Source organism: Leucopleurus acutus (assembly GCF_964270905.1).
Source record: "Leucopleurus acutus genome assembly, chromosome: 5".
Taxonomy (NCBI): Eukaryota; Metazoa; Chordata; class Mammalia; order Artiodactyla; family Delphinidae; genus Leucopleurus; species Leucopleurus acutus.
In genome coordinates, this window is record NC_139147.1 from 67304687 (window position 1) to 67329026 (window position 24340).

Sequence of the window (24340 nt, forward strand, 5' to 3'; positions counted from 1 at the left end):
TCAAAATAAGATAAATCCAAAGAGACCTATATCAAGACACATAATTGTCCAAAGTTAAAGACAAGGACAGAACCTTAAAAGTAACAAGAGAAAAACAACTTGTTATCTACAATGGAATTTCCCATAAGACTATTAGCAGATTAGCAGAAAATTTGTAGGCCATCATGGAGTGGCATGATATATTCAAAGTGCTAAAAGAAGAAAAAAAACCTGCCAAATGAGTAACCTCTACCCAGAAAAGTTGTTCTTCAGAATTGAAGTAGAGATAAAGAGTTTTCCAAACAAGCAAAAGCAGAAAGAGTTCATCACCACTAGACTGGCCTTGAAAAAGTTATTAAAGGGATTTCTTTAATTTGAAACAAAAGGGTATTAATTAGTAACAGGAAAACACATGAAAGTATAAATCTCACTAAGTAAATATATAGTAGAATTAAGAATGATCTAATGTTGTAATGGAGGTGGGTAAATCAGTTATAAATCTAGTATGAAGGCTAAAAGACAAAAGTAGTAAAAATAACTATAGCTAAAATAATTTCTTAAAGGATACACAAGATAAAAAGATGTAAATTATGATGCCAAAAATACAAAATTTGGGAGGGAGGGTAAAAATATACAGCTTCAGTATGCATTTGAACTTAAGTTGTTATGAACTTAAAATAGACTGTTATAAATATGTTTGCATACCTAAAACTAATACAGTTGTTCCTTGGTATCATTGGGGGATTGGTTCTAGGACTCCATGCTGATACCAGAATCTGCAGATGCTCAAGTCCTTTCTATAAAATGTCATAGTATGGTTGGCCCTCCATACCTGAGGGCTCCGTGGTTGGTTGAATCCATGGATGTGGAACCCATGGACACAGAGGTACAATGTTATGTGTCAAAAAATACATCAAGTTTTAAGGAATTAAAATAATGGTTTATATAAGCCTCATGGTAACCACAAAGCAAAAACTTACACATAAAAGAGAAAGGAAATCTAATCATACCACTACAGGAAAGCATCCAATCACAAAGGAAGAGAGCAAGAAAAGAAAGAAACAGCACTTATAAACAGCCAGAAAACAATTAACAAAATGGCAGTAAGTTCATACCTATCAATAGTTCCTCTAAATACAAATGGACTAAATTATTCAATGAAAGGACAAAGAGTGGCTGAATGGATTTATTGGGTTGGCCAAATAGTTCATTTGGGTTTTCCCCGTAACAGCTTATGGAAAAACCTGAATGAACTTTTTGGCCAGCCCAACTTAAAAATAAATAAATAAATATTAAGAGTTTTAGAGGCAGAAATAGACAACAGTAGAAATAGTAGGGGAATATCCCAATTTCATCAAATGACAGTTCATCCAGACAGAAAATCAACTTATGTGTCAAATAAGAAATCAAAAGAAAAATTAAAAATCTCTTGACACAAATGAAAATGGAAATACAATATAACAAAACTTACGGTATGCAGCAAAAGCAGTTCTAAGAGGGAAGTTCATAGTGATAAATGCCTACATTAAGAAACAAAATCTCAAACAACCCAATATACCTCAGGAACTGGAAAAAAGAAGGACAAATGAAGCCCAAAATTAGTAGAAGGAAGGAAATAAAGATCAGAACAGAAATAAATGAAATAGAGACTAAAAAGACAGTAGAAAAGATCAAAGAGCTGGTTTTTGAAAATACAAAATATACAAACCTTTAGCCAGATTCAAAGAAGAGAGGACTAAAATAAATAGTCAGAAATGAAAGAGGAGATGTTACAACTGGTACCACAAAAATACAAAGAATCGTAACATTCTACTATGAGAAATTGTATGCCAACAAATTGGAGAACCTAGAAGAAATAGATCAATTCTTAGATACAACCTCCTGGGACCAAGTCATGAAGAAATACAAAATCTGAACAGACCAGTTACTAGTAAAGAGATTAAATTAGTAATCAAACACCTCTTCATTGGTCAATTCTACCAAACATTAAAAGAATTAACAACACTCCTTCTCAAATTCTTCCAAAAAATAAAGAGGAGGGAACACTTCCAAACTCATTTTACAAGGCCAATATTACCCTGATACCAAAACCAGAAAAGGACACTACAAGAGAAGAAAATAACAGGCTAATATCACTGATGAACATAGATACAAAATCCTCAACAAAATATTATCAAACCAAATTCAGCAGTACATTAAGAGGATCTTATGATCAAGTAGAATTTATTCCAGGGATGAAAGGATGTTTCAACATATGCAAATTAATGTGATATATCATATTAACAAAATGAAGAAAAATTATATGATCATCTTGATAGATGCAGGAAAAACGTTTGACAAAATTCAGTATCTGTTTTTAATAAAAATTCACAACCAAGAGCGCATAGAGGGAATGTGCCTCAACACATACTGAAGACCATAAATTGACAAGGCCACAACTAACACTGTACTTAGAAGTGAAAAGCTGAAAGCTTTTCCTCCAAGATCAGGAATAAGACAAGGATGCCCATTCTTGCCACTTTCATTTAACATAATACTGGAAGTTCTAGCCAGAGCAATAAGGCAAGAAATATAAAGGGCATCCAAATCAGAATAGAAGAAGTAAAACTTTCTCTATTTGCAGATGACATAATCTTTACAGAAAACCACAAAGACTCCACCAAAAACTGTTAGAACTAATCAACAAATTCAGCAAAATTCCAAGATAGAAAATCAATATATAAAAGTCAATTGCGGGCTTCCCTGGTGGCATAGTGGTTGAGAGTCCACCTGCCGATGCAGGGGACACAGGTTCGTGCTCCGGTCCGGGAAGATCCCACATGCTGCGGAGCAGCTAGGCCCGTGAGCCATGGCCGCTGAGCCTGCGCATCCAGAGCCTGTGCTCCGCAACGGGAGAGGCCACAACAGTGAGAGCCCGCGTACCAAAAAAAAAAATTAAAAAAAGTCAATTGCCCAGCTTCCCTGGTGGTGCAGTAGTTTAGAGTCCGCCTGCCAATGCAGGGGACACGGGTTCGTGCCCCGGTCCGGGAAGATCCCACATGCCGCAGAGCGGCTGGGCCCGTGAGTCATGGCCGCTGAGCCTGCGCGTCTGGAGCCTGTACTCCACAATGGGAGAGGCCACAACAGTGAGAGGCCCGCATACCGCAACAAACAAACAAAAAAGTCAATTACCTTTCTATACACCAACAACAAATTATCAGAGAAATTAAGAAAAGAATAAAATATCCAGGAATAGATTTTACTGGGGAGTTGAAAGATCTAGACACTGAAAATAAGATGTTAATGAAAGAAACTGAATAAAACACAAATAAATGGAAAGATATTCTGTGCTCATGGACTGGAAGAACTAATATTTTTTAAACGTCCATACAGATTTAATGCAACCCCCTATGAAAATTCCAGTGGTATTTTTCACAGAAATAGAACAATCCTAAAATTTGTATGGAACCACGAAGGACCCCAAAGAGTCAAAGCAATCTTGAGAAAGAAGAACAAAGCTAGAGGCATCACATTTTCTGGTTTCAAACTGTTTCAAAGTTATAGCAATCAAAACAATATGGTATTGGCACAAAAACAGACACAGATCAGTGGAACAGAAGAGAGATCCCAGAAATAAATTCATGCATATATGGTCAATTGATTTACAACAAAGAAGCCAAGAGTATACAATAGGCAAAGTATTCTCTTTCAAAATATTCTGGTGCTGGGAAAACTGGACAGTCACATGCAAAAGACTGAAACTTAACCTCTGTTTTACACCATACAGAAAAGCAACTCAAAATGGATTAAAGACTTGCATGTAAGACCTGAAACCTTAAAACTTCTAGAAGAAAACATAGGCAATATGCTCTTTGACATCAGTCTTAGCATTATTTTTTTTGGATTTGACACTAAAAGCAAAATTCAACTACATCAAACTAAAAAAGCTTCTGCACAACAAATGAAACCATCAATAAATGAAAAGTCACCCTACAGAATGGGAGAAAATATTTGCAAATCATATATCTTATAAGGGATAATATTCAAACTATATAAAGAGGTCATACAACTCAGTAACAAAAATCAAACAATCTGATTTAAAAAATGGGCAAAGGTATTGGGGTGGTGGTGTGATGAACTGGGAGATTGGGATTGACATATATACACTAATATGTATAAAATAGTGTATATATGTCAATCCCAATCTCCCAGTTCATCATACCACCACCCCAATACCTTTGCCCATTTTTTGAACCTACTGTATAAAAAAATAAATAAAATAAAATTTTTGATTTGAATAAAATTCAAATCAAAAAAAATAATAAGGGAGGGAGGGAAAGAAGAGTTACCTCTGAACTATAAAAGTAAGCAAGGGTAAAGTTATGTGGGTTTTCATATATTTTAACTAACTGTTTGATACTGGCTACATTTTATATAGTTCAAAGCAAAGCCTTTTTATTTCATTTGTTTTCATGAATTTTAAAATCCAGTACTTATTTTGATTTAGTATTATGTTGAACATTTATTTCACCATAGAATCACCCTCTGTGGCATAGGCATAATACTAATTTTCATTTTCTAGGAATCGTATGGTATATTAAAAAGTTTAACAAGACTAGTGTATCAAGTATTAAATTAAATCTTCATTTACATACTACTATAAAGCTTTGGCAAGGACTACGTTAAAAACAATTTCAACTGGAGTCAATAAGCCATTTTTCAGTAAATCACTATTGTACCTTACTCTATATAATATATACAATAAATCAAATACTGATTTAAAGATACAAGAGAATCAGCTAATTTAAAGAAACTCGTAATTTTTTTAGATTTGAGAATCTTTCTGTAAAATAAAGAATAACAATTTCCCATTTGCTCTAATCTGCTTATTGTTTTAAGGTTGAATTTTTTAGAATGTTGAATTTTCTCTAAATGGCATAGAGCACTACAGCTGAGATAAAACATCATTGTAATCAGGAAGCAGTTGTAGGAAACAAACCATTCCATTTATATTATGCAGAAAGTGACTTAATACAAGAAACTAGGTGCTTATAAAGTCATTGAAAGATGGAGACGTAAACTCTAAGCTTGGCCTACAGGTATGACTTTCAGAATAAGGCCACCAAACAGACATACCAGGGAAGCAGACAACTTTGCTACTGTTAGAAACAGAATCAGAAGACTACTGCCAATCAATTGTTGAACTGAAGAGCACATTGTTATAAGATCAGCATTCTACTACAACTGCCTCTTGACATACAGAAAGCTTGTGACTGGACACTGGAATGTTGCTTCCAAAAACAAAACAAAGTAAAATCTCCATTGCAATAACACCAAAGCAGCATAAATATTGCTTCCATCCCATTTTCAAAATCACTTGCCAGACATTTTGAAGCCCTGAGCCACTATGTAAAAATGGCCACCATGCTATGAGGAAGCCCAAGCCTTCTAAAGAAGCCACCATTGACAGTCCCAACTGAGCTCAACCTTTGCATCATTCTAGCCCAGGCCATGTGAGTAAAGAAGCCTCCAAAAGGGGCTTCCCTGGTGGCGCAGTGGTTGAGAATCTGCCTGCTAATGCAGGGGACACGGGTTCGAGCCCTGGTCTGGGAAGATCCCACATGCCGCGGAGCAACTGGGCCTGTGAGCCACAACTACTGAGCCTGTGCGTCTGGAGCCTGTGCTCTGCAACAAGAGGCCACGATAGTGAGAGGCCTGCGCACCGCGATGAAGAGTGGCCCCCGCTTGCCACAACTAGAGAAAGCCCTCACACAGAAACGAAGACCCAACACAGCAAAAATAAATAATAAACTCCTAACTAACCCCAACATCTTCTTAAAAAAAAAAAAAAAGAAGCCTTGAAAAGATTCCAAGCCCTCAGCCATTCAAGCATTCCTGACTAATGCCACAGACATCATGGATATAATATCCCCACCTTGCCTTAGTCTAAGTCCTTGCCCGCAGAATCTGTAAGCATAATAAAATGATTGTTATTTTACATTATTAACATTTGGAGTGGTTTTTATGCAACAAGAGCTAAGCGAAACACATCATAGATATTTTATAAGTTTCAACAAGCATTTCAGAAACATTTTTAAAGATTATAATACTCTATTATGTAATATATACCACAGTGTACCTAAAAGTTTATGCTAAATTGTAAAGGAGAGCTGGTTTCCAATTTTTATCTATAACTTAAACTATACTGAATAATTTTTATCAATAGAGGTTTTTGTTTCTCTTTTGTATTTAGCATTATTTCTTTATCATAAATTTCCAGAATGACTGTGTCCGGGCTATAACCAAATTTCTTTATAAGTGTTTTGTATCTACTCATATATCTATCTTGAATATCTACTGTGGTTTTAAAAAAATTAAAGCAAATTAACTTCCATATATTTAAAAATTTTTAGCAACAACAAAAAAAATCCTTTAAGTTAATCAGCCCTATTGAAAACAGAAGAATATGGCCAAAAACTCTGGGCTACCCATGTATAGTAATTTCAGCCAGACCTCATGAGTCAATCATGAGGAGCTGGGGAAAATGTGGCCATACAGTGGGTAGGGGGAAAAAAAGACCAGCATATTGAGTAATCTAATAATTGATACTGCCCTATTATGAGCTCAAATGAAACAATATTCACATGAAACAGCCACCAAATGATGGAAATAGATAGGCAGGGACCTTGGCTTAGCAAGTCCAGAGTCCTGGCTAAGTGAACAAATTTTACTGTTCTCAGAGCTCTGCTATATACTTTTGTACCTAGATAAGAGAGCGTGAAGAGGACTGTAATCCATCCCACATTACTCTGGATAAGCCCTAGAACAAGGCTTCACACCTGTGGAAGGGGCAACTTTTCCTAACTGGTATGCCCAGAGGGGGGCAATTTGTACCTCCAAAGTAGTCACTCTAAGTCTTTGTTACTGGCAGCTATTGCCCTCAGTGTTCTTCCTATTTATAAGACTAGATTTGTTAGCAAAGGAGGGCTAGAGCTCTTGACTTCTGCTTCCCCCTAGCTAACTCATCGTGTGATATTTGTGCCTTTCCATTCAGGAAATCTGATTTCAGAGATCTATGTTAATATGGAAGATGACTGGTCCCAAAGGTCTTGGATCTCAATGTACATTATACAGGCTACTCCTAAACCCTACGAAATATCCATCAAAATTGCTACTCCTTACCAAATATTTTAGCTGACCCTGTGGCCTAGTTTTTAAGCATACAGACACTAAGTGAGAAAAATCTGGATTAGAATCCTGCCTCCATGAATACTACTTATGTAATATTAGATGATTTTCTGAACCCTTTTTTCTGACCTTCATTTTCCTCATCTGCAAAAATCAGGATAATAAAGCACCTACCTTGCATAGTTGTTGTGAAGATTAAATGAATAATGTGTATAAAATACCTAGCATTTAAGTATTCAATAAATGTTAACTCATTTTTAAAAAATAGTAAAACAGGGCTTCCCTGGTGGTGCAGTGGTTGAGGGTCTGCCTGCCGATGCAGGGGACACGGGTTCGTGCCCCGGTCCAGGAAGATCCCACGTGCTGCGGAGCGGCTGGGCCCGTGAACCATGGCCGCTGAGCCTGCGCGTCCGGAGCCTGTGCTCCGCAACGGGAGAGGCCACAACAGTGAGAGGCCCGCGTACCGCAAAAAAAAAAAAAAAAAAAATTTATGCAAAAGAAAGTCTAATACTATAACCTATTTTGTATTGCTATTAAATGGCAGAATACATAATGAGGACATAGAATAAATTTTAAACTATGTTAACTAGTCAAATTTTAAAAACGAATCTTATATTTAATAAATATCATGAAAAATTTGGCTAAATACTTTGGCAAAATTGAAATTGTGACTAAATACTAAAATAGCACGGACTTAGCCATCTTTATATGTTTTGAAAAAAGGAATTCTCTTCATTTATTAATCTACACACTTAGATTCCTTTATATTAAGATTTAATTATGATATTTATGCTGCCTTCTTCCTCTTGGTACAGATCATGTAAATGGACACTGCACAAGTCCAACTTCTCAGAGTTGCAGTTCTGGAAAACGTCTTTCCAGTGCTGATGTTTCAAAAGTAAATCGCTGGGGTCCTGGAAGACCACCATTTCGAAAAGCACAGTCAGCTGCTTGCATGGAGATTTCTTTGCCAGTTACAACAGAAGGTAGGTTAAACATACAAATTTTTGTGGATACAATTAAAATTTGACATACCACAGTAACAGGAGCTGGAGGATAAGGGATGGTGGTCAGGTGTGAAAGATCTGAAAAACTATGGTCAACTAGACAGTGAGCAGCTGAGAACCTGGTCGAGCCGTGGCCATGACTCCAAATCCATTCCTCACTACACCTCTTTCATCTCTAAAACCAGAATGGCTGTTTATGAGTAGGCTTTCACCTCCTCTGTACAAAGTGAGACCTATGTCTTAATCTGCACTCCCAGTTTCTTTCCATCTCAATGGTAAGCCTCTTAGTGTCTCTATCTGTAGATAGTTATTTAATGTCTTATAACCTTAGTTTCCTCAACTGTTAAGTGAATGTGACCAAGAAAAAGGGAAGACATTCAATTCTAAAGTTTGCAATCTCATCTTCATATGTTTGAAAAAGGGAGGATTATTTGCTTACTTATGGAATTACTGTTAGGGGCAGGGAGTAAAGTACAAGAGCCAGAAGGCCTAAAATTTAGACACACACACACACACACACACACACACACACACACACACACACACACACACACACACACACACACACGGGAGTCCTGTAACTGCTGCTATTGTCTTGCTGATAAAAAGCTTTGGGACTAGAAATAGGAAAAAATAATCTTAGGAATATGCTATGGTAATTCTATGCTATAAAGTAATTCACTATTACCACCCCTCAAAAAACTTGGTAGTAATGATCTATATTATTCTTCAAATTTTTAAAATAAAATTTTTAGGGACTTCCCTGGTGGTCCAGTGGTTAAGGCTCTGCACTTCCACTGGAGGGAGCGTGGGTTCGATCCCTGGTTGGGGAACTAAGATCCCACATGCCATGCAGCTTGGCCAAGTAAAAAAAGAAAATTTTTAGTTTTTTCCTTTAACACTATGCCATACTAAATTTGGTCCAGATGATCTTCTCTCACAGGTGCCTATGAATAGCAACCTAGAAACATTAGCTAGGAATGTTATAATGGAAGCAAAATGTAAAGGTTATAAAGGAAGTAGTACTTTTAATCACTGGATTGAATTGGGAATTTTGAGTTTTAGACTTTTCTGCCTCTAACTTGTTGATTCTGGGAAAATTACTTAACTCTATGTCTCTGTCTCCAAATCTGTAAAATATATAGATTATATCCAAGCTCCCTCTCAGATCTAAATTCTATTACAAACAATTATTTGTATAAACTTGCTGAGGGACAGAAGGGGGAAATTAGGAATATTATATTTTGGTTTGTAGAAAAAGGGATAGTCTGGGGAACTTATATTTGGTTTTATTGTGTATTATTTATTTATATATTATCTCTTTTTATAAAAATGAGTCACACTTATACCTATCAAAAAGGAAAGGAGAGGGAAGGCAGTAGAAAGAGGAATATGAGGAACTTGTACTCTGGAGTGATTATATGAACAATACAACCTTCCTAATATTTACCTGAGGTGGTGAGTTTCTGCTTGTTGGAGTGTTACACATGTGTAAGAGTTGATGAGCAGGAGAACCTGAAACCACCTTGTTTCCTTTAAGTGGGCTGAAGCCCTCTCAGAAAGATTATTGGTGGGGTGGCATTGTCTACGACTCTGTATTTGGCCCTAGGCAAAGCCAAGACTGTATTTGGATTCAAAGTAGGCAGCTTGTAACTAGTTCAGGGAGATAACATTTGCTCTTTAGTCTTGGTGTAAATAGTTCAATTTTTACAATTTTAATTACTCCAAATATTACAAAATCAGAGGAATGTATTTACCACAGAACATTTGTGACCCTTCAGGTAAGTAGCCACAATGTTGTCAGTAAGTGGGAATTGTCAAGAAATCATTAGAAGTACTTCCAACAATTGAGAGATAGGAGGGAAACATAATTAAAACTGCACCAGAAGTTCTTGTAACCTTAACTATTTAGACTAAACATTTTTTTTTCTAGATTAGAGAATTTCAACTAACTTGTGAGGTGAGGTAGAGAGAAAAACACAGTGGACTGGAACTCTGGAGACTCAAGGTCTAGTTCCAGCTCTTCCTACGTTTATGATTTACACTTCTGGACTTGTCTCTTCATCTTCAAAATAAGCTGGTGAACTGGATAAACTGCCTTACAGATCAGTTAACAACGAATCAAGTTCTACTTCTCCCCCATAATTTTGGTTTTCACTTACTAAGTTTGACTTTACTTGTTCTGGAAACACACTAAAACTAAATTTTTGGTTTTTAAATTTCCATAGAAAGTCGAGAAAATTCCTATAATCGCTCGAGAAGCTCTAGCATCTCCAGTATTGACAAAGATTCTAAAGAAGCGATTACAGCACTATACTTCATGGAGTCCTTTGTTCGGAAAAATGACTGTACTATCTCCCCTTGTTTGTTTGTTGGAACTAGTCTGGGAATGGTGTTAATCATCTCCCTAAACCTACCTTCAGCAGATGAACAAAGATTTACAGAGCCAGTCATGGTATTGCCAAGTGGTAAGAGTTTTTATTTATTCCTTCATTGCTACTTTTTCAAATTTAAATATATGGTATTTTAAAACATTTAATTTGTATTGATCTGGAGCAAAGATTTAAGTATTCTGTATAATAGGAACTATTAAGAATTTTATAAATCATATACTATCCCAAGTATTGCAGCTTACTTGCAGGGTGAAATAGTCAACCATTTCTATGGTAATAAATTGTGGAACTCCCAACCTAAACAATGCCTTGGGAAATAAGTTTCTGAAAAGCCTTTAGGAAAGCCTTAAAGCGAAAGTTTAAAATTTTTAATGAATTGAAGCATTTCTCCAAAGTTACATGCCAGATCAGAGCCTATGAGTGTTTTACATCATCCTTAAAGAACTCAGATGATTAAGTTGGAAGCAGTCTGACTTGAGGTGGCTTTCTGAATTCATTGATGATCTGTGCCCATCTTGTTTTGAAGCCATGCCACACAATTTCTTCCCTTTTTATCCTAGTACCTAGAGAGTTTGACCCACGTTATGAGTATTGTTGCTAAAGTATATGTTGTATTCTTTTCCTACTTGACTTGTCTTTTTCCTTTTAAAGAGATGTGTGATTCCTTCTGTTATTCCTTTGAGTATTTTAAAATTTATTCTGATCAATAGTTTTTTCATATATAGAAAAGAGAGTAAAAGTTAACTGAAAAACATTTCTTAAGTAAAAATAATTTTATTAATATATAGGATAAGGGATTTTATTTTAAAAGAACACATATATGGCATGGTAGGTTAGACAGAGTTCTGTTTTCTTTGTTAACTGGTATGCTAAATTCATATAGATGGATTGTAACTTACTGTAGGTAGAACAGTCAGCCCTCTACTAGTGAGGCAAATTCAGATAAACATATTGTATTTTGTGTGTGTATGGCTTAAAAAACAGAAGTTTATTTTCTCACACTTCTGGAGGCTCAAGATTAAGGTGTTGGCAGGGCTGGTTTCTTCTGAGGCTTCTCTACTTGGCTTGCAGTTGGCCACACTCTCACCATATTCTCACGTGGCTGTCCCTCTGTGTGCTTGTACCCCTGGTGTCTCCCCATGTTTCCTAATCTCTTCTTCAAAAGGCATTCGACAGTTTGGATGAGGGCCTACCCTATCAGCCTCATTTTAACTTAATCACCTCTTTAAAGGCTCTGTCTCAAATATGGTCACGTTCTAAGTCAATGGAGTTTAGGCCTTCAACATATGAATTTGGCGTGGGGGAGGACAAAATGCAGCCCATAACATGCACTGTATTTTAAAAGTTAATCTGTTAGGATCACTAGATTTTAATTGTAAACATATTTCACAATAAGAAAATATCTTTTATTATAGTTCTAATTTTAAGGAAATATGTATAATTCTCTTATACTGGTTGAGAGAGAGCCAGATCAGTAAGGTCAAAATGAATTTTTAAGTATTAATTCAATCCATTATTTAACTCAATAAATTTGTATACAGATTGGATACCTAATATATGCCATGTATTCATCAAATTTAAAGGTAAAAATCAAACTCCTGTATACACAAGTTTACAACTGTGAGTGAAAGACAGTTTTCTAATAAGAGATTTTCTAACGAATGTGGTTTTCTATGCCACAAGCATAGAAATAAACAAGTGTCTGGAACTAATTTAATGGATCTCTCAGTACTATAAGAAAGTTCTTCAACATTCTTAGCAAATAGACTTAGACTTAAAATGATGGCAAAATACAAAATAAGTATATATTTAACTTACTATTCTGGCATCTGGTTCATAAATATTTGCATACTCTTTCCTTATCCATTTAAAGAGAGATAATGAGAAGCTATCTTCAAGTTTCTATGTCAGTATTCCATTCTTTCAAGATGTTAGTTAATATATCAGTATCACTTCATCAGTTGTAACAAATGTACCACACTAGTACAAGACGTTAATAACAGGAAAGGACAAAGGGGGCATATGGGAACTCTCTGTACTATCTGCTCAATTTTCTGTAAACCTAAGATTGCTCTAAAAAAATTAAGTCTATTAAGCAGTACCTATAAGGGAGGAAACTATGAGTCTAGGTTCAGATCTGTTTTATAATTAACCACTGAAAGAGAAATAGCCTAATTGGAAGCCATAATTTATGACAATAAAAAGAAAAAAGGAAGGTGGAGTTTCATAAGAAAATATAGACGAACTTCCCTGGTGGTCCAGTGGTTAGGAATCCGTCTTGCAATGCAGGGGACACTGGTTCGATCCCTGGTCGGGAAACTAAGATCCCACGTGCTGCGGGGAACTAAGCCCGCGCGCCGCAACTACTGAGCCCATGCGCCACAACTAGAGAGCCCGAGTGCCACAACTAGAGAGCCCACGTGCTCTGGAGCCTGTGCACCACAACTAGAGAGAGAAGCCAGCACGCCCGCGCACTGCAACAAGATCCCGGGTGCCACAACTAAGACCCGATGCAGCAATCAATCAATCAATACATACTACAACAAGAAAGGGTTGCAAGTGGAATAGTCTGATAGAACTTAAAAAAGAAAGAAAAAGAAAAACTATAGAGATGACAGAAAGCCAATTCAAATTTAAATAGAAAACTTGTCCCCTCTTCCTCACATCTCACTTCCTGACTCCTTCTTCACCTTCTTTCCAGTATCTACTCTCCACTAGTCTCCACTGTTCCACTAGTCCCTGCCCTATCAGTACTGCTCTAGATTATGGGAACCATTTTTAAAGGTTTGGAATCGGAGGCATTCCCCTCTTCTGTTGCCAGTGCTAAAGTGGGTGACATGTTCTTAGGCTCTGAAGGCATTCTTCCCATCAAAACATTGTTAAATTACCTTTTATCAGTTGGCCTAGCAAAATTTATCTGAGTCTAGCAATTTCCTCAAAGTTGAATACAATCTATTTTGAAATTTATTCATCCATTCATTCAACATACATTTCCCAAGCTCATACTAATTAATTAGTCACTGGGGATACAATGGTGATCAGAACACAGAATGATCTTTATTCCCAGATTATATGTAGGGAAGAACAAAAGTAAACAGAAAATTACAATCAGGAAAGTAAAGAATACTGTGCAGCATAGGAGGCGGGGGTTTGGGAAAGACCTCTCTAACACAGCAGCCATCTGAAATGGGACCGGTTTGGAAGGGAGCTGTGCACAGTACTGATGTTTAAGAGTAATTTAAAGCAGCATGAGTAAAAACCTAGAGGTAAAAAAGAGCATGGCACATCCAAAGCCTAGAGATAGAATGGTGCTAGTTGAGGCTGGAAAAGCAGGCAGGGGAAGATTAGAGGGCCTTACAACCATGTTAAGGAGCTGGAAAAGACTTCCTAGATCTGTGGGGTTTTTGTTTGTACAAAAAAAAAATTTGTGACGTGGTATGCTTTTTTATCTCAAACGCTGGTGCTTAAATTTTCTAATTGTAAAAAAATCCAAATACAGATGAAGATAAATGAAAATTATGCCACCAGCAAACATTCCCCCTTCTCTGTCGCATCTCCCCCTCCACACTTCGACCCTAGAAATTTTACTCTCCAACAGTAATTCTTTGAGAAATTTGCTGGGATTCTAATTTTAAAGCCACTTTATTGAAGTATGATTGACATATAAAAAGCTGTACATATTTAACGTAAACACCTTGATGAGTTTGGAGACAAGTATACAGCCATGAAACCATGACCAAAATCTATGCCATAAACTTATTTATAACCTCCAAAAGTTTCCTACCCCTCTAATTTTTTGAGACTCACTTTAAATCGTATTTCATTTCCATGTAACGCTTTGTGCTACCAGCTACAAATTATTCTGTAATTACCAATCCTGCCACATGAAGTGCCTATCACTGCTTTGTAAAAAAAAATTATTTTCATGCTTCATGATCAAACTAGAGATTTAAACTCATGATTAAACTAAAGATTTTCCATAATAAATTCATTCTCTTTACCCCCGAACTATTTCTTCTTGCTCTTCTCCCCATTTCTGTTAATAGTGCCATGATACTACCTAGATGACTTCCATCACTTCCGTTTCTTTTCTGATCCCTTTACTTACTGCCTCTGTACTGGTCTTATTACAATATTGTCTTCATCACCTAATTTCTATACACCATATTCTCTGATACCTTTCACTTACCCATAGAAGCAATTTCTTGAAAATCTTGGAAATCAGTGATCTCTGTAAGCTCAGCTTTGTTCTACCTTTCTAATCTGATTTCCTGCTACTTCCCAGCACCAGCTCTCTGGTCCAACCAGTCTTATTTCCTCACTTCCCTCTTCTCTTTGCTACCTGTCAATCATCTATCATTGGTGGATATCATATGAACTTTTATGCTTGTTGCCAAAATTTTGGAAAACGTGTATCAAGTTTCTTGGGAGCTGTAAGATTTGGAAGAATTTTCTACAGACTAGCTCTTGGATCCAGACATTTCAAATTTCAAATCTTGTTTCTTCTACATTATCTATATATTTCTAATATTGACATAATATATAATTTGTAATATGATCTTCAGCCCTGCACTTCCATGTCAGATTAATGCTGAGTTGCATCAGGGTGGTGGGAGTTTTCCTAGGAGCCATTCCTATACCTAAAAGGCTTTCAATAACCTAGACATGGTAGTGATTGTGAATCACGTACATAAGTCTACTAAATTCTAGATGTACCCCCATCTTAATTTCCCCTTGTCCAGATTCCTGAAATGCCTATTCACTACAATGTCACTTAACTGGAAGAAAATTACAGTGGAAAGAGAAAGGAGTTTAACTTGATTGTGGTTAAAATATTTTAGTTTCACAAACTTAAAACCCATGAACACGTGCCTCACTTAAAGAAGGGCTGATAAAGAAAAATTAAAAATGTGGGCTTCCCTGGTGGCGCGGTGGTTGAGAGTCCGCCTGCCGATGCAGGGGACATGGGTTCGTGCCCCGGTCCGGGAGGATCCCACGTGCCGCGGAGCGGCTGGGCCCGTGAGCCATGGCCGCTGAGCCTGCGTGTCCGGAGCCTGTGCTCCGCGGGGGTAGAGGCCACAGCAGTGAGAGGCCCGCATACCGCAAAAAAAAAAAAAAAAAAAAAAAAATGTAAGAGATAAAGATTTGTGTAGATGGACTTACCTCATTTTCTCTAGATTTTCCTTTTTGTATACTAAGGATATGATTTTAACTTACTAATTCAGTTTTTTATTACATATTATCTAAGCTTAGATATATTTGTTTACATATCATCTAAGCTTAGATATATTTGTTTTCATATGCAAAAGTATATCAGAGATGATCTTCTTGCCTTCATTCTTTTTCTTACAGTATTCTTGTGTTGTCCTTTGCCTGCTGACAAGAAATATCTCCTAGACTTACCCTCTACTCTAGACTTTTCCCAGCCCACTCCCTATGTCAGACTTACTTGCTAGCATTTAATTCCTTTAAAATCTAGCTCTCTGATGAAGAACAATTAACTTATGCAAATGTATAGATGAGTGAATGTACTATCTCACAGATATAATATGAAACTAGTTAATAGGTTTTGTCTGGAGATCAAATGAGAAGGATGTAGTTTTTCATCTTAAGTCTAAACCTTGATGAGAAATTTCGCTCTATGCAAGTATTTAGTTAGGGCCTTTCCATGTAAGATGTGTATATTTCAAACATATTTGTGAAATTCATGCATTATATCTTAAAAACTAATACAGTAAGAATATAGTTCAAGCATAATGATTGTATTTGACTGAAGTATAATCACAGCTTAATACAGGAAAACAAATATACACACTCCACTTACAGGTAGCAGCTCTATTAGTTGTTTACAGTTCTTATTACTAGTTGTATTGAATGTGTTTGTAGCAATTCTGTTTTCCCCAAAGTAGATATACTGTCACTTGAAACTGCTAAATAAAGCATGGAATCTGTCTAAGCCCTTAATAGCTAGACACGTGGGAAGCTATTAAGATTTTTAGATATTTTAAAATTCATTGAATTAAAAAAGCAAAATAAAATTCTCTACAGGTACTATCAAAAAAATGAAATTTCACATACCCTTTTGTCACATGCTACTGTCATGAATTCAAACTTTTGCCAGACTCCCTTCTTTTATGGAGAGATTAAAAGAATGTACTTCTTTGGGAAAATCCAATGATCTAGATATATAGTTCTTAATATAGTAGGATAACCTAGAAGAAATGGATAAACTCCTAGAAACATATAACCGACCAAGACTGAATCATGAAGAAATAGAAAGTCTCAACAGACCTGTAACTAATAAGATTTAATCAGTAATCAAAAATCTCTCAACAAAGAAAAGCCCACTTATCTTTTTAAATTTAATTTCACATTAATTTATCTTGATTGTCTTGACAACAAATTCTCATCAATGATACGGAAATTTGAACTAAAGCACTAAATCACTGAATTTTAGAGTGAGAAAACACCTAAAGATTATCCATCCCAGTAGCCATCACTTTAGTCTGTATCAGAATCATTTGGAGGGTTTGTTACAACCATTCTCAGAGTTTCTAATTCAGTAGGTCTGGGATGGAGTCTGAGAATTTGCTTTTAAATAAGCCACAGGTGATAATAGTACAAATGCAGTTTTGCATGCTGGGATGGAGAAAACAATGTTCTTTCCTCCTGTATAGGGAAAAAGCCAGTCGTTCCTCCTTCCGTGTTTCTCCTGTGCGTCTCCTTTACTTTCACACAACTACCACACTCACAACACTTCTGACACCAGATGAGTGGAGGTTTTCTCCACAAACAAGCAAGTCTCTGAGACACCAGCTGGGTGTTCCACAATTTAACGCAATTCAGACACTATCTACATGGAAATAGTGTCAGATCACACAGGGTAAGTTCTCAGTCCAATGAGACTGTCCCCTCCAGCTCTTTCAGATGCCAATCCCAAGTCACCTGTTCTTCTGACCTGAGGTTTCCATAACCTCCTCCTCGGGTTCAATTAATTTGCTACAGCAGCTCACAGAAATCAAAAAAACTGTTTACTTACTGCTTAGCAGTTTCCTATAAAAGGATATAGCTGAACATCCGATGGAAGAGATGCCTAGGGCAAGGAACGTAGGATGGGACGTGGAGCTTCCATGCCTTCTCCAAGAGCTCTCTCCCACAGCTCTGCCTGCTCAACCCGGAAGCTCTCCAAACCCCCACCTTTTGGGTTTTTAATGGAAGTTTCCTTACACAGGTGTGATTAATTAAACCATTGCCCATTGGTGATTGAACTCAATCTCCTGCTTCTTTCTTCGCCCCAAAAGTAGGGGGGTGGGGCTGAAAGTGCTAACCCTCTAATCACCTGGTTGGTTCCCCTGGCAAGAAGCCCCTATCCTTAGGTGAGGCCCCCAATCACCTAATTAACAAAATGAAAGACACCTGTGTTGCTCTTGTCAGGCAATTCCAAGGATTTTAGAGCACTGTGCCAGAAACAGGAATAAAGACCAAATAGATATTTATCATAAATCATAACATCATACATACATAATATGGTTAATCACAATCCGGGTTAAATTTAATTCTACCTACTTTATTTCTGTATCTGTGTAGCTGGATATGGCTGGAGAATATATAACCAGACTAAAAAGTCTCATTTTGAAATAAATCATCATTAACCTCAAGTGGGTTCCTGGGCTGCTGGGTAGTCCTCTGTCCACCCTCTTGAACAATAATTACATATTTTCTCCACTCTCCTCAGAGCTCCCATACCTCCTCCACTGTTTTCAGTCTCAGCTAATGACCATGTGTCCTCTTTCACTGAGAAAACTGAAACGATCAGATAAGAACTTCAGCAGCTGCCACCACCATGTCTACCAACCTGTCTGTCTGTATCTCCATGGTCTCTACCTTTTCTCCTGTTGTGACTGAACTGTAAGCTCCTGACTTGGTGAATGTCTCCAGTTGTACACTAGATTCTACTCCCTTTCACCTACACAAGAAAGTCAGTCCAGCAATTTTTCCTGTTTCCTTTATATAATTATAATAAATATTCATCATTTTACTAGATCAGCATACAAACATGCTGTTATTTCTCCCATTAAAAGAGAAAAACCCTCCTTGAATCTATTCTCCTACAATGCCCCATTTCACGTCTTTTTCTTTAGTGCAAAATTCCTTGAAATAGTTATGTTATATTCACTATTTCCAGTTTTATTCTCCCATTCTCTCTTGAGTGCATTCTAATCAAACTTTCCCCCACACCAATCAACAAAAAGCTCTATATAGGTCATCACTGACCTCACTGCTAAATCCAATGGTCAATTCTCAAGTCACATCTTACCTGACACATCAGCAACATATTGCAGTTTACCATTTTCCCTACCTTATAACATTGCACTTTTCACTTAGATTCCAGGATACTTTATTTACCTAGTTTTCTTCCACCTTTATAGCCATTCTTTTTCAGTCCCCTTTGCTCACTCCTCTACATTTCATTGGACTTAAAACACCAGCATGCTCAAAAACAGACTCCTTAAACCTTTTCTGTTTTCTATTTATATTCAAGCCCTGCATGAAATCAGCCAGCCTCATTACCTTAAATGCCTTTTGTAATCTAATGGGTCATATATATATACTTATAGTCTGGCCTATCCCCAAATTCCTGACATAGGTATCCAGTTATAGGTATATGACATACACTTTGATGTCTAATAAGTATCTCAAACTTATGTCCCAAACTGAGTTCCTAATATTCCTTTCCTTTCTCCCACAGTCTTTCTCATATCTGTTAATGGCAATTCCATCCTTCCAGTTTCTCAGGTCAAAAGCATTAGAATCAATCTTGACCACTGTATCTCTTTCACACTCTAACCCCAACTTATTGGCATATTCTGTTGGCTTGACCTTTATAATATACTCAGATTCTGACCATTTCTCACCCTTTTATACTATTACTACCTGGTTTGAGCAAGCCTCTATCCATTTCTCACCTGAATTATTGTACTAACCTTTTAACTGCTCTCCTTTCTTCCAACCTTGACTCCCTTTAGGATATACCCAGCACGAAGAGTGATCCTGTTAAATGGAAATTAGATTATATTACTCTATTCTCAAAATCTTCCCATCTCATACCAAGTAAAAGTCTAAGTCTTTACTGTGTCCTACAAGAACCTACATGACTTAGCTCCGTATTATCTCTGATCTCATCTCCTATAAGTCTGCCCGTAACTGCTCCAGAAGGTCAAGATCTGTGAATAGTTTGAGATGTTACTTTACTTGCAAGCTAATAAATTTAAGTTGCCAGTTTCATGGATGCTGATAGAAGACGTGAGACTTTTGGATCAGAGATAAAGGATAATCACAGTTGCCAGAATATTTTGTGCTGGTTTCCTGAGCCTTAATTCCACAGTACAATGCAAAGAAGCCTCCTCTTCTGTATAAATCTGCTCAGGCTGCCTTAACAAAATACCACAAACCAGGTGACTTCAACAACAGAATTTTATTTTCTCACACTTCTGGAGACTGGAAGTCTCAAATCAACATACCTGCAGTGTTGGTATCCGGTGAGAGCTCTCTCCCTGAGTTGCAGAGAGCTGCCTTCTCACTGTGTACTCATGTGACCTTTCCTATGTGTGGGGGAGGGGAGGGGAGGGGGGGGAGAGAGAGAGAGAGAGAGGGAGAGAGAGAAAGAAAGAGCTAGGTCTCTGGGTGTCTCTTCTTATAAGGACACCAATTCTATCAGATCAGGGCCCTACCCTTAAGACCTCCTTTAACCTTAAATATTCCCATAGAGGGCCCATCTCCAAATATCAATACATTCACACTGGGGGAGGGGGGAGGGCTTTAATATATGAATTTGGGGAGGGGAAATGAACAAACATTAGTCCTTAACATCTTCTACTCTATTTAAAATTTAATCACACCGTTTTCCAAGATTTTCTATCCCCTTTTCTGCTTTATTTTTTCCTTAGTACTTATTGCTATCTAATCTCATATATATACTTATCGTATATATTGTCTGTCTCTATCATAGAAAGTTAGTTCTGTGAAGGTACGGATTTTTATCTGTTTTATTCACTATTTTATTCCCCTGTGCCTAAAACAGAGCCTAGAACACATGGTAAACCCTCAATAAGTATTTGTTGATTGAATGAATTAAGATTTTAGTGGGGAAGACTGGTAATTTGGAAAGCTGGAGAAGGTACACTTCTAGCCAGTAAGACCTCTTTTAGGAGGAAAATCCTCATTAATTGTCTGGTGAATTATTTACTGTAGACCGAATTGTTAATATCTTACTATAGAAGTCCTTAAATTTAAGCTTCCTTTGTAATGTGTATTTCTGAAATAGTAGAGGCTATATTTTGGACTTACTGAGCTTTTTTTAAAAAATCATGTTACATCATCTAAACATGTTATTTTTAATTTTAAATACTTTATAAAGTACTTTCTAAATGGAATGTATTTTTATAACACCCTTCCTAAGTCTCTGGTACATGTACACTCCTGAGGTATATCAGCCTGGGATAACTTCCTTACTTACTCTCTCTACATGATGTCAAAGGAGAAAGGAAAGAAAAGGCTGCTAGGGCGCTGCTTAGGGGAGAATCTGCAAATGTCCAAAGGTCAGTCTACCCCAAGTTACTTCCTAAGCTTCATTGTATCTTGTCTCTGGGACTGGTAAAAATCACCCATAGGTAATAGTTTGGCATGGATATTCAACCTTGGAGAGTCTAGGTGAGTAAACCATTTTTCTGTATAAAAGATGCAGAAGCCTGCCTAAACACCAAAGCTAGTTTGGATTTTTTTTAATACAATCAAAATTGCTAGCATGAACTCTAGATATTTAAATTTCATGAAATATTCTGAGTGTTCATTTTCAGAAGAAGAAAAATAGCATTTTCTAGTGAATGAGTCTATAAAATAAAGAAGTGGAATCAGTTGGCATTATTTTTTCAGCTGGTTATTCAATAAATTAAAATTATAAATTTTCTAAAATTTGCTCTTTAAAAAAGTATTTTAATGAATACTATACAGTATAATGAAAGGATACTGGATTAGGAATTAGGAAACCTGAGTTCTAGTCCAGGCTCAGCCACTGACTTGCTATGTGACCTGGCCCAAGTCTCATCATTTTTCTGGGTCTCTGTTTTCTCATTAATATAATGAGAGGATTTGACAAGTTGATGTCTTAGACTCCTTTTAGACCCCACCTTTTATGATTCCAAGTTACTGCAACTGACAAACTCACAAATCTACTGATTTATGTATAATACTGCAATATTATGACACTATAGATATGAATTATCATAATATAAAACATTTATCACCCATAGATGAATAGCAGCTGTTTTAGAATTTCATGTGCCAGTGATATGAAATTGTTTTTATAGGTACATTCCTCTCATTGAAAGGAGCTGTCCTAACATTCTCCTGTATGGACCGAACTGGCAGATTAATGCAACCACCATATGAAGTCTGGAGGGATCCAAACAACATAGATGAAAATGAGAAATCTTGGAGAAGAAAGCTGGTCATGAACTGCCCCTCTCCATCCCAAGAAATAGGAGATCATCAGTATACAATAATCTGCTCAGAAAAACAAGCCAAAGTCTTCTCACTGCCTTCTCAGACTTGCCTCTATGTTCATAACATCACCGAGACATCTTTTATACTGCAAGCAGATGTGGTGGTCATGTGTAACAGTGCCTGCTTGGCATGCTTTTGTGCCAATGGGCATATCATGATAATGAGGTACTTGCCTTCTTATAAATTATCTGGTAATCATAACAGTGCAAACAAGGTACAATTATGAAAAGTATATGTGTAATGTGCAAGATGTTATCAAGAAGCAACCTGAGATCATTGTTTCATTATGTTTGTGAATGTTTTATTGCTCAAAAGTTTGAGGAGACTTTGAGTTTTTATTTGTTTTTGTTTGCTTTTTGTTTTTGTTTTTGCTAAAAATGCTTTGCATTGTGAATGAAATATGCTAATTGACATCAAGGAATCTAAGGAAAGAGTGATTCTCCAGTCATTCACACATTCATTCAACATTTATTGAGCACATGTTATCTCCCAGATGCTATGCTAGGCACAGGATATATGAAGATGAATAAACTACAAGGAAAAGAAATGAACTGTTACCTTTACTATGTTTCATAGTACACACAAGAATTTTCCATACAGAATTTAATTTTATCCTTATCACTTCTCTAGGACATAGGAAAATAAAGTGTTATTTGCATCCTCCATTTTACATATGTTAACAAATTTGCCTGAGGTTGCAAGTCTAGGAAAAAGTGAGATCAACACTGAACAGTATACTAAAAGTCATTTTATTTTAACCTGCTCTAGCTATGCATTAAGAAATATACATGGAGGGAGAGCTTGGATGGGCTTTTGAACTGAAGTCGTAACTATATTGAAGGCTAGGTGGAAACAGATGTGAGGGATAATTGAGGGAAATTTGCTGAATGTAAAACCAATTGGTTGTGAAAGGTAATGGAGGTCTTTAAATCTTAGGGTTAGAAAAGAACTTAAAGGTTAAAAAGTTTTATCATGAACTTGGATAATAGTGAGGAAAGGTTAAAAAGTTTTATCATGAACTTGGATAACAGTGAGGTCATTAGCAGATAAGAAAGTCAGAATTTAGAAAGACTGATAATGAGAAGTTTGGGAATGAATTGAGAATGAATGCTTGGAATGTGAGGTGCTTATATGCCAGCCTGCAGAAGTTTAGCCAGCAATTTAAGGTCTGGACTCTTAAAAAAATAGGGATGGAAGATACAGCTCTGGAAACCATTTACGTAAATGCATTAGTGAAAGTTGTAGCAGTGAATGAAATCATCAAAGAGGACACTATAAAAAAAGTGGAGAAATAGACTGGTCTTAGGACAAAAATTGAGGGGGAGGGGTGCATATGTCTACATTTATGTAGTGGAGAAAAAAGAAACTCCAGCAAAGGAGATTGAGAAGTCATCAGAGAGCTAGGAAAAGGATCAGAGTAGCAGAACTTCATGAAATGAAAACGACAGCAGAGTATCAAAACGATGGTCAAGAGGTAGTCAGAGCAGAAAGGTCAAAGAGTTTGGGTACAAGAAAAAACCCTAGATCTGGCACCTAGATATTAGTGATCTTTGAGAAAGCAAATCTTAGGAGCACGGTGGAGGTAAGACTAAATTTCAAGGGGGCAAGAAGAGGCAGTGGCATAGATCAGGGGCTGAGAGACTACAGCCCCAGGCCGTATCTACCCTGCCCTCCCCCCAATCTGATATTGTAAAGCTTGCAAGCTAAGAATGGTTTTTACATTTTCAAATTGTTGAAAGAAATCAGAGAAGAATATTTCATGATATGTGAAAAGTATATGAAATTCAAATTTTCAATGGCCATAAACAAAGGTTCAGGGAACACAACCACACCCATTTGCTTACACACTGCCCAGAGGGGCTTGTGCACAGTAGGGCAGAGTCGAGTAGTTGCACTGGAGGCCTAAAATATTTACTATCTGGCTCTTTAAAAAAAAGTTTGCCAACCCCTGAGACAGTATTCTTTGGGGAAATTTTGGTAAAAAGAGAGATGAGAGACAGGAAAGTAGTTCGAGAGCAAACCTGGGTGTTTGAGAGTGTTTTTATTGTTATATTTTAATAGGGGAGACATGAGTAGATTTGTAAGCCAAGAAGTAGTTAATGAAGGAGAAAGTTTTGAAAATAAAATCATTTATGGCCTGCTCATTCTCTTACATATATTTCTTACTCTCTCTTCATCTGGTTTCTCTTTCTCAAGCTCTTTTTAAAGATTTCTGAAGGCCATTCCAGTCTT

General features: G+C 36.8%; 1 protein-coding gene across 2 annotated transcripts in view; it reads left to right on the top strand.

The window, feature by feature from the left end:
* The window catches only part of STXBP5L (syntaxin binding protein 5L), a 377334-nt gene that overhangs the window by 343897 nt on the left and 9097 nt on the right, over positions 1 to 24340 (top strand). For both annotated transcript variants that reach the window (XM_082839711.1, XM_082839710.1), the window contains 3 exons: positions 7962 to 8132; positions 10382 to 10621; positions 21913 to 22273. In XM_082839711.1, coding sequence (XP_082695837.1) covers positions 7962 to 8132; positions 10382 to 10621; positions 21913 to 22273 — 772 coding nt within the window. The remainder of the gene's footprint in view (positions 1 to 7961; positions 8133 to 10381; positions 10622 to 21912; positions 22274 to 24340) is intronic.